Source organism: Fukomys damarensis, unplaced genomic scaffold, assembly GCF_012274545.1.
Source record: "Fukomys damarensis isolate Sample0158 unplaced genomic scaffold, DMR_v1.0_HiC HiC_scaffold_2, whole genome shotgun sequence".
In the NCBI taxonomy this organism is placed as follows: Eukaryota; Metazoa; Chordata; class Mammalia; order Rodentia; family Bathyergidae; genus Fukomys; species Fukomys damarensis.
In genome coordinates, this window is record NW_022900914.1 from 5,648,462 (window position 1) to 5,662,041 (window position 13,580).

The 13,580-nt window shown below is 38.2% G+C and overlaps 1 protein-coding gene across 3 annotated transcripts in view; it reads right to left on the reverse strand.

The window, feature by feature from the left end:
• Nucleotides 1-13,580, reverse strand: part of Atad2b (ATPase family AAA domain containing 2B) — a 142,848-nt gene that overhangs the window by 99,383 nt on the left and 29,885 nt on the right. For 2 of the 3 annotated variants that reach the window (XM_010604886.1, XM_010604885.1), the window contains exons 2-6: nt 8,947-9,098; nt 5,529-5,578; nt 4,959-5,112; nt 2,999-3,101; nt 1,416-1,524 (exon numbers count right to left, since the gene is read on the reverse strand). In XM_010604886.1, coding sequence (XP_010603188.1) covers nt 1,416-1,524; nt 2,999-3,101; nt 4,959-5,044 — 298 coding nt within the window. In that variant the 5' untranslated portion in view covers nt 5,045-5,112; nt 5,529-5,578; nt 8,947-9,098. Of the gene's footprint in view, nt 1-1,415; nt 1,525-2,998; nt 3,102-4,958; nt 5,113-5,528; nt 5,579-8,946; nt 9,099-13,580 lie in introns of those variants that run through there. The other variant, XM_010604887.1, reaches the window with a different exon arrangement.

The window sequence follows — 13,580 nt, forward strand, 5'->3', positions numbered from 1 at the left end:
AAAACCCCGAAAAAAAAAAAAAAAAAAAAAAAAAAAAAAACTAATTATGAGGTAGTGCATGCCTGTAATCCCAGCACTCAGGAGGCTGACACAAGAGGATTGCCATGAGTTTGAGGCCAGCCCGGGCTACATAGTAAGTTTGAGGCAAGCCTGAACTACACAGCAAGACTCTTGTCTCAAAAAACAAACAAAAAAACCAATTATGATAAGTACTCAAATAATAACTATATTGGTAATTCAGAAAATATGCTTTCAAAGTAAATACTAATGTTACAGCTAGAGCCAATTTTTGTTGGCAGATAATGATTAGGCATATAGACAACAGTTACACATGAATCAGACCCATTTTGGTATAAGAATGAAGATAGGAACTGGAAGGAAGCATTAAACAGACTGTTACTTTTATTTGTGTGTTTGTTTTGGTTTTTTGAGACAGGATCTTGTTATATAATCCAGACTGACCCTGAATTAACATCCGGTCTCTGGGCTGGCCTCAAACTCACAATCTGCCTACCCCACCCTCCTGAGTGCTGGAATTACAGGAGTGTGCTGGTAGCCCTGGATATGAAACATACTTCTAGGAGGCTGATGATAGTTTAGTTCTAAACATAAATAATTACTGTATAATTCATCTAGTTGTACAGTTAAATGTTCTAATGTACATAGATACTAAAAGTTTTTTTAAAAAAAAACAATAGTTTGGCTATCGTTATAGTTAAATGTCTGAAGAAGATTTATAGACATACTTTCCCCAAATGCAACATACCTATGATGAACTTTTTGATCACAAGAACTGTCAATAACACAAGCATATTAAGGCACAGAAAAAATTTTACAGTTGTCAATGGTTCTGAGTAAGTAGAAGACTAAAACTATAAGACTTTATATATTACTCATGACATCTGAAAGCTTACTGCTGATTTTGGAAGGTTGTATTTCAAGGCTGTAAAGAAATCAGCACAATACAGTATTTCTTGGGCTGGGGAGATAGCTCAGTGGCACTGTGCCTGCTTTGCAAGCACAAGGTCCTGAGTTTGATCACTGGTACCACAAAAAACAACAAAAAATAATACAACATTTCTTATTCCACGAACACTACTGTGTAAAATATTTGTAGCCAGATGCTGTGGTGCACATCTGTAATTGCCAGCACTTGGGAGGCAAAGGCAGGAGGATCACCCCAAGTTCAAGCTGCTCTGAGCTACATAATGACTTCAAGGCTAGCCTGAACTACAAAGTGAGACCTTGTCCCAAAACACCAAAAAAAAAAAAAAAGAAAGAAAGAAAACACTTCAAATTACACAGACTTCAAAAGCTCACCTACCCAGCAATATTGTACAGGTATTATTTAATGTAATTCTCTCCCCACCCCCCCAACTTGAACTTTCCAGTATTCATAAGATGCTTTTACAAACCTTCTTCTTCACCCTCAGTAGAAACTTCATGATGATTCTGTATCCCATAACTATTTCTTCTCAGTGATTTTCTTCTTCTTTTCACTCTTGAATACATATCCATGTTTTCCTTTTAAAAAAAGAAATTTGTCAAAATCAACATGGCATTTATTCTCTGCTATAAATAATATTAACTAGCTGGGCAGGATGGCACATGCTTATAATCCCACACTCAAGAGGCAGGAGTATTGCCTTAAGTTCAAGTCTAGCCTAAATTGCATAGCAAGATCCTGTCTCAAAAAAAGAAAAAACCCAATGAAACATTTCATAACATTTACTAAGCACCTATCTGCATGTCAAAAGTTTTGTAAAAGTGTAGGGCCAGGAATTTAGCTCAGTGATGCGGCCACCTGCCCTTCAAGCGCAGGTCCCAAGTTCGATCTCCGGTAGGAAAAAAAATTATAAAAGTAGAACTTCCTAAATCCAATAAATATAATACAGGGGAAAAAAACAAAACAAAATATATTAAAAGCATATAATGCCATCAATATACTTTCTCCTCAAGGAAATCATAGCCTGTTGGAGGGTGTAAGTCAAGTAATTATCAAAGAAAACAAAATAAGTCTAAAGCCCGGCATGGAGGTGGAGGCCTATAATCCCAGAGTTCTGGGAGGCTGAGCAAGGAGGTTTACAAGTTTAAATCCAACCTGAAAAACAAAGCAAAACAAAACCCAAACCAACCTGGGCAACAAGCAACTTAGTCAGACCTTAGGGAGAAAAGGGGGGGTCTGGCTGGGAATGTAACTCTTCAGTAACACACACACACACACACACACACACACACACACACACACACACAGACACTCTCTACAATTCCTCTTATTATGGAGTAGGAAAGGAGGAAGCAATGGAAAGAAACCGGAATTAAAGGTAGTATTGCAGCAGTCATTAACCAGCGCTATTCACAGAAGTAAAATGTAGAGAACAGAATAATTTGTTTATATTTGGGCAATGATGTCTGAGATGATAAAGTTTAAAGCAGAATACAAAGGTTGAGGTGTTTTTAATTACTTCAGTGCAAGGCCAGGTATTTAGCTAGTGGTGCTGCCACCTGCCTCACAAGCACCAGGTCTGGAGTTTGATCCCTACTATAAAAAAAATTTTTTTTGATTAAAAAAATAATAATTACTTCAGTACAATTTTAAAAATCATTAAAGAAATCAGAAGAGTAACAGAATCAGAGCTACACTGTAAAATGATCCATCTGGCAAGAGTAGAGGATCTTCTTGGGAAGGATACAGCACAGGGGAAATGGATAAAAAAAAAAGAGAGAGAGAGACCAAGTAGCCAGGCCTGGTGGCACATGTATAATCCTAGCACTTGGGAGGCTGAGGCAGGAGGATCATCATGACTTTGGGGCCAGCCTGAACTATACCGCAAGACTCAAAAAATAAAAAGAAGTAATCAAATCCCAAACCAAAAGAACAATTATTAATTTAAAAAAACAAACACAAAAAACCCAACTGCTGCATGGTCTCCTTTGAAGCCTTCCTCACAAGTATTAAAAAAACACTTTCAAAAACTCCCACAGTTGATGTACTCACAAATTCTGTATCTGTCCACATTCTAAGTCGTTCCACTTCTCCTGATCGCCGATTCCGCCGGATGTTAATGTTGTCCATTTCTTGGAGTACAGCTTCAGCAGTACTGTAAGCATAACCACACCAGGGCTTAGACAGGGCTCTTCCAACAACACATAATCACCTCTGATGTGTAACTGCATATGACAATCGAACTGAATGTCTCTCAGTGCCACTATCCATCAGGAAACAATGCCCAATTTACAAAATAAACCAGGACATGGTCTCTTAATGTGTTTATTAAAATAAAAAATATAAGGCCCCAAATAAATCAATCCACAATGTCACCATAAATAATTACCTGGCACCAAAAACTAGTTCCATGTATAAAAAGAAGAATTTGTAAAATGTTTAAAGGCAAATGAGGCTAACTGGACAGATATTTTAAAAATTTGGGCAGAATATTGAAAGTCAAGAAATGTATGCTAACATTATAACAATTTTTATCTTATGTTTTTAACAAACAATAAACATTTCTATATTATTTACTGTATGTTCAGATCCAGATCTAAGTAAATGCTAAGTTACACCTTAACCTTGACATTGACTGCTATGCTACATTATTCCCCATTCTGTCAAATGGGAAGACACTAACCTTCCTCTTCAAGCCACTGCGACCACTACTATGACCAAGGAGGAGGATGTGCACTCTGGTTCAGTGTCTCTCAGTATTTGAATGCGGGGAAACCCAGTGCCCAGTACAATAATGTTCAGAGGCAGGACTTTTAAAGGTTATTAGGTCAAAGTGCACAGCCTTGCAAAGGGACTGAGGTGGTTATCCTGCTTACAAACAGGAGGAGTTGAAGGGAGCCCCTGATCCCCTCCTGTCTCCTATGCTCTCACCCTGCAATCCCTCCCCCGTGTTACAGTGTAACAAGAAGGCCCTCACCAGATTCAGTCCCTGTAGTAGTTTTGACTTCCTAGACTCCAGATAGAGATCTCTTTATAATTGTCCCCCAGACTGTGGCACTGTTACTGTAGCAGCAAACAAAAATGTATTATCTGAGAACAGAATTTCTTAGATGTACACCTGACTGGATCACTAGCTAGGCTCACTCACTAGATGACTCAATTCACAATACAGGCTCAACAGATGTGGCGGGTGGTTCATGCCTGTAAATCCCAGCACATAGGAGGCTGAGGCAAGAAGATCACTGCAAGTTCTAGGCCAGCCTGAGCTACACAGACAGTTCAAGGCCATCCTGAACTACATACTGAGACCCTGTCTCAAAAAAAACAAACAAAAATGAAATAAACATAATAATACAGGCTTAAAACATTAGCTTCAAGTCAAAATCCTAAGCAAAACTATTATTTGCTATATATCAATGAGAATTAATATAGCTTAAAAACTATGCAAAACACAAATACTAAATGAACAGCAAGGGACTATAGTAGTGAAGTTCAAATAAAATTACTTTTATATTATCTAACTAAGCTAAAATAGAAGAAAATTTTAGCTATTATACAAATTATATTAAATCTACTGGCCTGACTAAAAAACTATTGTTGCCAGCTATTGTTAAGTTTTTTTGTTTTGGGGTTTTGTTTTTTTTTTTTTTGGTACTGGGAATTAAAGTCAGGATCTTGTGCTTATGAGGCAGGCATGGCATCCCTGAGCTAAATCCTATCCCTATTGTTAAGTTTTAAAAGAACTGTATTCATTGCCAAGTCAGTGCTCAGAATATTTTTAAAAATACAGTTCGCTTTAAAAAATAAAATAAACTGAGCTGGGGATTTAGCTCAGTGGTTCTGCTGCCTGCCTTGCAAGCTCAAGATTCTGAGTAAAAACTGCCAGGGATGTAGCTCAGGGGAACCACACCTGCCTGGCAAGCGCAAGGTCCTAAGTTTCGATCCTGGTACAAAAATTAATTGATTGATTAATTAAAATAAGATAAACTGCATACTGTAAAAACATTCATACCTATTTACTAGTTGATCAAATAGCAAACTCTGGTTCACACTCTCAAATCTGTTCTTCCTGGAACGACAGCTTTTCCTAACTTCCATGTCACCATTAATACAAGAAAGGTCTCCATCTCCTTTCTTTTCCCCTCGAAGAGGATGGCTTCGAAGGGCTAAAGTAAAAGCAGAGGCATTTCCATTTCAGCTCACAAAATACCAAAACCAAGAAAACAAAACACAAAATTACTTTTAAAAGATTGCAAAAGTTCACCATAACTTCTTAAAGGCTTAAATACTCAATTTAAAGTTTCAACAGCTGTTTTATCATGTCCTATTTTAAATTATCAGTTACTAAAAAAAATAAACTATCAGTTATACTGATTACTCAAAATTTAATAATTACATACATTTTTGCAATGACGAAAAATCTAGTCATTTCCTGACTAGATTTCCTCAGCTGTATGCTGAGCACAGTATTAAATCACTCTATTTTTCTCCACTTAATGCTTAATCTAACATCAATATAAGAATTTAAATACTGAGCAGTTTTAGAACAGCATACTGAACAGTTTTGTAACAGCATACTCACATAAGCTACTATGTCCGTTCGGTAATGCAGTGCCAGGCTGAGAAGTTAACCTAGAACACAGTTATATTTAATACTCAAGCATACTAGCATTTGTTTAGATGAGCAAGAAAAGTAATACTGCTAGACCTATTATTTTAATCTTTAAAATGTTGGTAATAATAAATAAAATATTATTTTACAGGATAAATTTAATTTAGCCTAAAATTGGTAAGATATGCATTAACAGAATACACTGTCATTTGATTCTTTCAAGAAAAGCTTTCATAACAGATTATACACTGAAGTCATTCTATCAACAACTCTGTAAATTACAACCCCAGTGAAAAGACTAAAGCTTAACAGGTAGCATAAACTTAAGTGAGGCAATACGTAGCCTGGCAACACATAGTATCTAATGGTTTCAGTTGAGCAAAATAAATAAATTTCAAACTAAGACAGTTTTAAATAAATTATTTTCAGAGATTAAGAAACTAAGGGGAAGGCTGGGCATACTGGTGCACACCTGAAATCCAAGCACTCTGGGAGGCTGAAGCAGGAGGATCACCATAAATTCAAATCCGGCCTGGGCTACATAGTGAATTCAAGGCCATCCTGAACAACAAAGGAAGACCTTATCTCAAAAAAAAAAAAAAAAAAAAAAAAAAAAAAAAAAGCTAGGCATAGTGGTACATGCCTGTAATCCCAGCATTAGGTAGGCTGAGGCAGGAGGATTGTTGCAAGTTTTAGGCTTGCCCAAGCTATATAGTGAGTTCAAGGACAGCATGAACTATATGAGACCCTCTCTCAGAAAACAAAACAAAACTCCAGCCCTTTCCTTCAAAATGGAAAATAAACAAATATCTTGAGAACAGTTCGATGTACATGATACTCCATACGGATATAACTCTGAAGTAATTGATATGTGTATTCTACCAATGTTGCCAATGCACAATGATTTCTGGAATTCTCCATAATCATTCTCAAAATCCACTTAAAACCACACAGAAAAGTCTATTTTATTATTTCAAATTGATACCTTGCCTTTTAGTAACATTAATTCAGCTTATCTGCCAATTATCAATTTATTCACACTTGGTACTAAGTCAACTTTGGCTGTAAAACTAAATGGTTGAAATCTTACATCACTTAAATTATTCAAAACAGTTAGATAAAGCCAGGCATGGTATAACATGCCTGTAATCTCAGCACTCAGGAGACTGAGGCAGGAGGACTGCTGTGAGTTGAAGGCCAGCCTGAGTTATATAGTGACTTCAAGGCCAGCGTTGAGTTACACAGTGAGATCCTGTCTCAAAAGAAAACCAAAAATAACAGTAAGATGCAGACCTAAAATTGTTCCACAAAAGAAATCTAGGTGTAGGGGGTGGTGACACACACCTGTAATCCCAGCTACTCAGGAGACTAATACAGGAGGATCACAAATTTGAGGCAAGATCCTGTCTCAAAATAAAAAATAATTATGTACATGTATGTACCAAAACTCTCCACAATGAATGTACTGCAAACATGTACTAATAAAAATAAAAAATAAAAGGGGATGGGGATGTAACTTAGTGGTAGGGCACCCCTGGGTTCTCCAGTACCACTAAAAGAGTGGGGAAGGGATTTAGCTGAGTGGTGCCACCGCCTGCCTCGCAAGCACAGGGTCCTGAGTAGGATCCCTAGTACTAAAGAAAGAAAGAAATCCAAAAGTTTTGTGTGAACAATGGCAACATCACTGAGAAAGGCAACACAGTAAAATTTGTTTGCTCTAAAGAAATCAATCCTTGCCAGGCATGATGGTGCACACCTGCAATCCAGCATTCTGGGAGACTGTAGCACTGAAGATGGCAAGCTTGAGCCCAGCCCAGCCAACTTAGCAAGAGCCTATCTCAAACTAATTTTTTTTTCTTTTGAGACTTCTCCCTGTGTAGTCCAGGCTGGCCTCAAACTCACTATGTAGCCCAGCCTGGCCTTGAACTTGTGGCAATCCTCCTGCCTCAGCCTCCCAGGGCCCACCTTATTTTGTTGTGCTGTGTTTTGTTTTGGAGAAAGGGTCTCACTGTGTAGCCCAGAATGGCCTTGAACTCACAGCAATCCTGCCTCAGCCTCACCACACTAGCCCCAGCCTGTTTATTATTAAAAGGGGAGGTAGTAGAGATCTTTTCCTAGGATCTGTTTCCAATACAGTTTCACCTTACATCAGATAATTATTACTTTAGATTTTCTATAGCTTTAAACCAAAGCAATACTACTCTTAAAAATTATTCCTGGCTAGCAGTTGTAGCTCAGTGGTAGAGTGTGTGGTTGGCATGAACAAGAACCTTGGTTCAATCCCTACCATCAAAAACACACACACAAAAAAAAGATCACTTATTTTCCTTTTCCCATATCAACTCAAGCTTTGTGTGTGTGTGTGTGTGTGTACCAGGGATCAAACTCAGGATCCTCTGCTTGTGAGGCAGGCAGCAGTGCCACTGAGCTAAATCCTCGGCCCTTTTTATTTTTTGGTACCAGGGATCAAACTCGGGCCCTTGAGCTTGCAAGGCAGGTGGCGGAACCACTGAGCTAAATCCCCGGACCTGCAATTTTTGATTTATGAACATTCTAAGCCTCATTTCAGAACAAGCTTTACTTGTGACAGAACTTACCCAACCACTACCACCCCTCAATTCTAACGTGCCTCTGCTGACGGACGCAGCAGCGGTACCCTAACCTCTCTACTCCCTCATCACTGAGCCACAGGAGGAAATGTCAAACACATTCTAAGTGTTTTGTTCATCTAACAAAGATTTAATTTTGTCTATATCTTAGCATATGCCCTTCTATTATTGTAGAGACATAAATACTTGTCTCTTTCTCTAGGTTACCTCCTCCAACAGCACAATACTGCTCCCAGGTAGTAAGTGTCTGAATAAATGTCTAGTGGCTAAATAAATAGCCCACAAAAGCCAACAAAACAGTATTCTGCAATAAAAATATATGTTGTTACAACATTTAACCTAAGTTTGAGTATTTGTGAATTCCTACATATAAAATAAAGAATAGAATAGAATTCAAGTAGCGTATTCAAAAAGCTTAGAAGGGAGAGATTTTATTTTCCAATAAAAAATATAAATCTAATTCTACGTTTTATTGAAATTTTCAGGACTATAAACATGAAAGCATGCTCAAACTATCGAAATCCTGATTTTTTTAGTAATACACTGTTACATAATTTCTATTCCATTATGTATCTTAAGACATATATCTTGTTAAGACAAACAACAAATTCAGTGCAGCATATAGAAAATAAAATTATACAGAAATTATAAATTTAACAAACTTTCTAAGTAAATAAATATACCTTTTTCTTAAGAAGTCAAAAAAATTAGGATTAACATCAGCCTTGACTCACATCAAATAATTCACGAAAAAAAGAGGCTGAGTTCTCCCTTCTCACCTGGCCTGTCCAGCTGGTATGTTCCATTCCTCTCGCTGGCCAGTACTTCGTGATTTTGATTTGTCTTTGCAAACAGAATCTGGTTGTTTCAAAGTGCGTTTGGCTGGAGGAGATATATGGCTGTCACTTAAACTACCATCAACTTCAGCTTTCTGAAAAGACAACATTAAAAACAAATTATTATTTCTGTTCACATGAATAGAACTCAATATTCTTCCATAATCAAGAATACTTTTGGGAGGGCTGGGGATTTAGCTCAGTGGTGCTGCCGACTGCCTTGCAAGCACAAGGTCCTGAGTTGGACCCCCAGTACCAAAAAAAGAAAGATTACTTTTGAGAAATAAAATCAAAACTGCATTGAGATCCCATTTCACCCATCAGAATAGCTATTATCGAGAATACAAGAAGCATTAATTTCTGGTAAGATATAGGGGGAAAAAGAAACCCTTCTACAACGCTGGTGGGAATGTAAATCACTATAGAAGCTAAATAAACTAAACTAAAATAGAGCTACCATTTGATCCAGTTGTATCACTCCTTAGTATATACCCAAAGGAATCAAAGTCAGCACACTACAGGAATACATCCACACCTGTATTTACTGGGGCACAATACACACAGCCCAAGGTATGGAACCAGCCTGGTACCCAAGAGATGAGTGGATAAAGAAAATGTGATACACACACACACAAATACACACGTGCATGCAAAAACACAGTACAGAAAAGTGGATGGAATCAGACATCATTTGGAGTGAAGTCAGTCAGATTCAGAAACTTGAAGGTCACAGGGTTGTCCTAATATACCAAATTAAAAGCATCCCATGGTGGCACATACCTGTAATCCCAACACTCTAAAGTGCTGAGGTAGGAAGATCTAAACTTCAAGTTCAGCCTGGGCCACTTAGTGATTTAGCAAAACCCTGTCTCAAAATAAGAAAAAGGGGCTGGGAAATGTAGCTCAGTGCAAAAACCCTAGGTCAGTGATGGCGAACCTTTCAGCGCTTTCAACAATAACGAAGAGCCAGCTGCAGCACACACACCACAGATTTACCACCACTTCCCAGGTTCAATCCCCAGTACTGCAAACGTATTTTAATAAAAAGTAGGGTATTATTAGGTAAGAGGGAAGGAAAGCAAGCTGAGAGGAATCTAAGTGATTAAACAGTGTGATGTGCATGTACAAACCTATCTAAACAAAATTCACTAATGTATATAGCTAATGTGCACTAATAAAAACTGTGGAGGAAAAAACAGTATTTTTTCAACCAGCATTTACTGAAAACCACACCACATATATAGAACAATGTAGTCATCTGTAAATATAGAAATAAATAAATATAAAAATTATAATGAGAAAAGTATGTTTAGTTTCTTGTTTTTCCTTTAAAAGTTTCAAGAAATGGTGCACAACTGTTTGAAGTACATATAATCTTTCCATGATAATTACTCTGGTATACGCCACCCAAAACAAAGATACTTGACATTACAACCATACTGTAACACAGAGCCAATCCAATACATTCAAACTTTACCAGTCTCAACAATGTCTCTCAGGTCCAAGATCCTTTCTAAACTGGATTTAGTTATCAGGCTGCCTGTCTTTCAACATGGAAAAGGACTTCAAGTCTGTTCCTGTATTTCCTTCATGGCGCTGCCCTTAAGACCTTTCATTTTCTAAAACAACTCTTCTGCCAGGCATGGTGGTGCACTCCTGTAATCCCAGCACTTGGGAGGCTGAGGCAGGAGAATCGCTATGAGTTCGAGACCAGCCTGGGCTACATAGTAAGTTCCAGGTCAGTCTCAACTACATAGTGAGACCCTGTCTCAAAAACCCAAAAAACAAAACATAAATAAATAAATAAATAAATAAATAAAACAACTCTTCAATCTGGGTCTAGCCCTTGTCCCTCCAGTCAGATTTAGGCCACACACTTCTGAAAAGCTTCATGAAATATGATGCTGGGCATACTACACCCACCCTTCCCTGCCACCACTGGGGAAACCTATAGGTTAAACACGATCACCTGGTCAAACTGGTGCCTGCTGGGCTTCTCCAATGTAAAATCACTTGTTCCTTCATATTTCATTAGATATTAAGCAGTAATCCCCCAATATTCTCTCTTGAACAAACCTCCAAGCCACAATCTTAGCAATGACTATTTGCCATTATCAAACACTACTATGATGTGACTAATTTTGTCATTCCTTCGATATTTTTAGTCTCTACACTTTTTTTTTTCTTTTTTTGGTTCCGGGGATTGAACTCAGGACCTCGTAGGGACAGGGAATTTAGCTCAGTGGATCCACCGCCTGCCTTGCAAGCACAAGGTACCAAGTTCAATCCCCAGTACCTCCCCCACACCCGCAAAAAAAAGTGGGGGAACCTCATGCTTGCCAGGCATGTAGGGTATATATATTTTCTTTTTTTCTTCTTTTTAGTTTTTTGAGACAGGGCCTTTCGGTATAGTCCAGGCTGGTTGCGAACTCTCTATGTAGTCAAGGATGGCCTCAAACTTGTGGTCATCCTCCTGCCTTAGTCTCCCAAATGCAGGGAGTGTGCACCACCACACCTAGCATTCATATTACTTTAAAGAACTTTCTCTTTCCTCTAGTTGATTTATTCATTTATGTTCATGTAAGTGGTGGGCATGGTGACACACACCTATAATCTCAGCACTTGGGCGGCTGAGTCAGGAGGACTGCTCTGAGTTTGAGGCCAGCCTGGGCTACATGTGAATTCAAGGCCAGCCTAAACTATATAATGAGATCCTGTCTCAAAAAAAAAAAAATCAAACCAAAATAAAACAGCAAAAACCCATATATAGCCAGGCGTAGTAGTGCATGCCCATGATCCCAACACTCAGGAGGCTGAGACAGGAGGATTGCTGGGAGTTCAAGACCACCAGCCTGGGCTACATAATGAGTTCAGGTGAGTCTCAACTACATAGTGAAATACTGTCTCAAAAAAACAAAAAACAAAAACAAAAACAAAAACAAAAAAAACCCATATATAAATAGTTATTAGGGACTAGGGATGCATTTCAATTGTATAGCATATGTTTAGTATGCTCAAGACCCTGGGTTCAATCACCAAGAAAAAAAAAAAAGTGTTTCCTAGCAATCCAAAGAAATATTTACAATATATGATTAAAGTATCCAAGTATATTCTGTAGTAGAAATAACATTCACTTGATAAAAACTTTTGCCAAGAAGACTAATTTTTATTTTTGCACTTTAATACAATTTACCATGATCTAGTTTTAAAGCTGCAAGACCACAATGGCACTAAAAAACACAAAAAGAAAAGCAATCAGAAATTCAAACATAGCAATGTTTATAATTAAGGATAACAAACATGTTAGTGTGCAAAATACACTACCACTTAGTAGGTTAAGTACCCCAGAAGCACTAGTCAGCTACTTATAAACTAGCCTTAGTACAGGGGGAAAACCACTTGAGATGCAATCCAGAGATGTAGGTAATATACTTCATCAGTAATACACCTATTATAAACAATGAATACTTTTTAAAAAGAACAATTACCCAGACCCTTGTCCCTGCAGTACTACTCTTTTAACAGGGTAAAAATACTGAAGCTCAGGGAGCCAGGCGTGGTGACACATGCCTGTAATTCCAGTCCTCGGGTGGCTGAGGCAGGAAGATTGCTGTGAGTATGAGACCAGCTTGGTCTACATAGTCTCTACATAGTGAGTTCTAGAATAGTCTCAACTATATAGTGAGACCCTGTCTTAAAAAAAAAAACAAAAAATAATAATGAATCTCAGAGACAAATTAACTACAGTACCTAGATAAGTAATGACAAACATTTTAGAGGCAAGTGCCCAAACTACAACACAAAACCCACTTATTTATCAAAGTGCCAACACTAAATAAACGTGAATACTGAGGTTTTAGTTTAGAAAAAATAACTATACATTAACAATTTTTTGTCTTAAAAGAAAAACACAGTAACATACCTTTTGATAATACAAACTGATTTTACTGAAAGGTAAAAGTCTGCATTTGGTATGCTTTTCTGTGCTGTTATCTGATGCTGGGGCGATGCTGGGTGACTTGGCTCGTGTGCAGACAGGGAGGGTTGTGTGCCCACTGCAGCACACATGCCACAGGTCTGCCACCCCCACCCTAGATCAAGGTCAGATGGCTAACAGGTGACTGACATGAAAATTCTGTTTTCCTTTCCAATACAGTATGGTGTTCCTTATACTATACCAGTGATGGTGAACTTTTTAGAGCTTCCAATAGTACAAACAGCCAGCTGTGCCACACATGCCCTAGGTTCACCATGGCACTATGCTATCTCTGACAGTCTATCCTATGGTATGTGTGGCTCCCAAGGTTATGTGCCTTCACCACCACCTGACTCAACTGCTCATGCAAGACATTCCTTAACCAATACGCGCTCTGCACACCAGTAACACAGTCTTCTGTCTGGGAGATATGGAACCTCAAGCTCTGCTCCCAAACTTACTGAATTAGAAACCACTGTAACAAGACCCCTGGCGATCTGTGTGCATGTTAGAGTTTGAAAAACATATATAGGGTGGGGGATTTAGCTCAGTGGTTCTGCAGCCTGCCTTACAAGTGCAAGGTCCCAAGTTCTATGCCTGG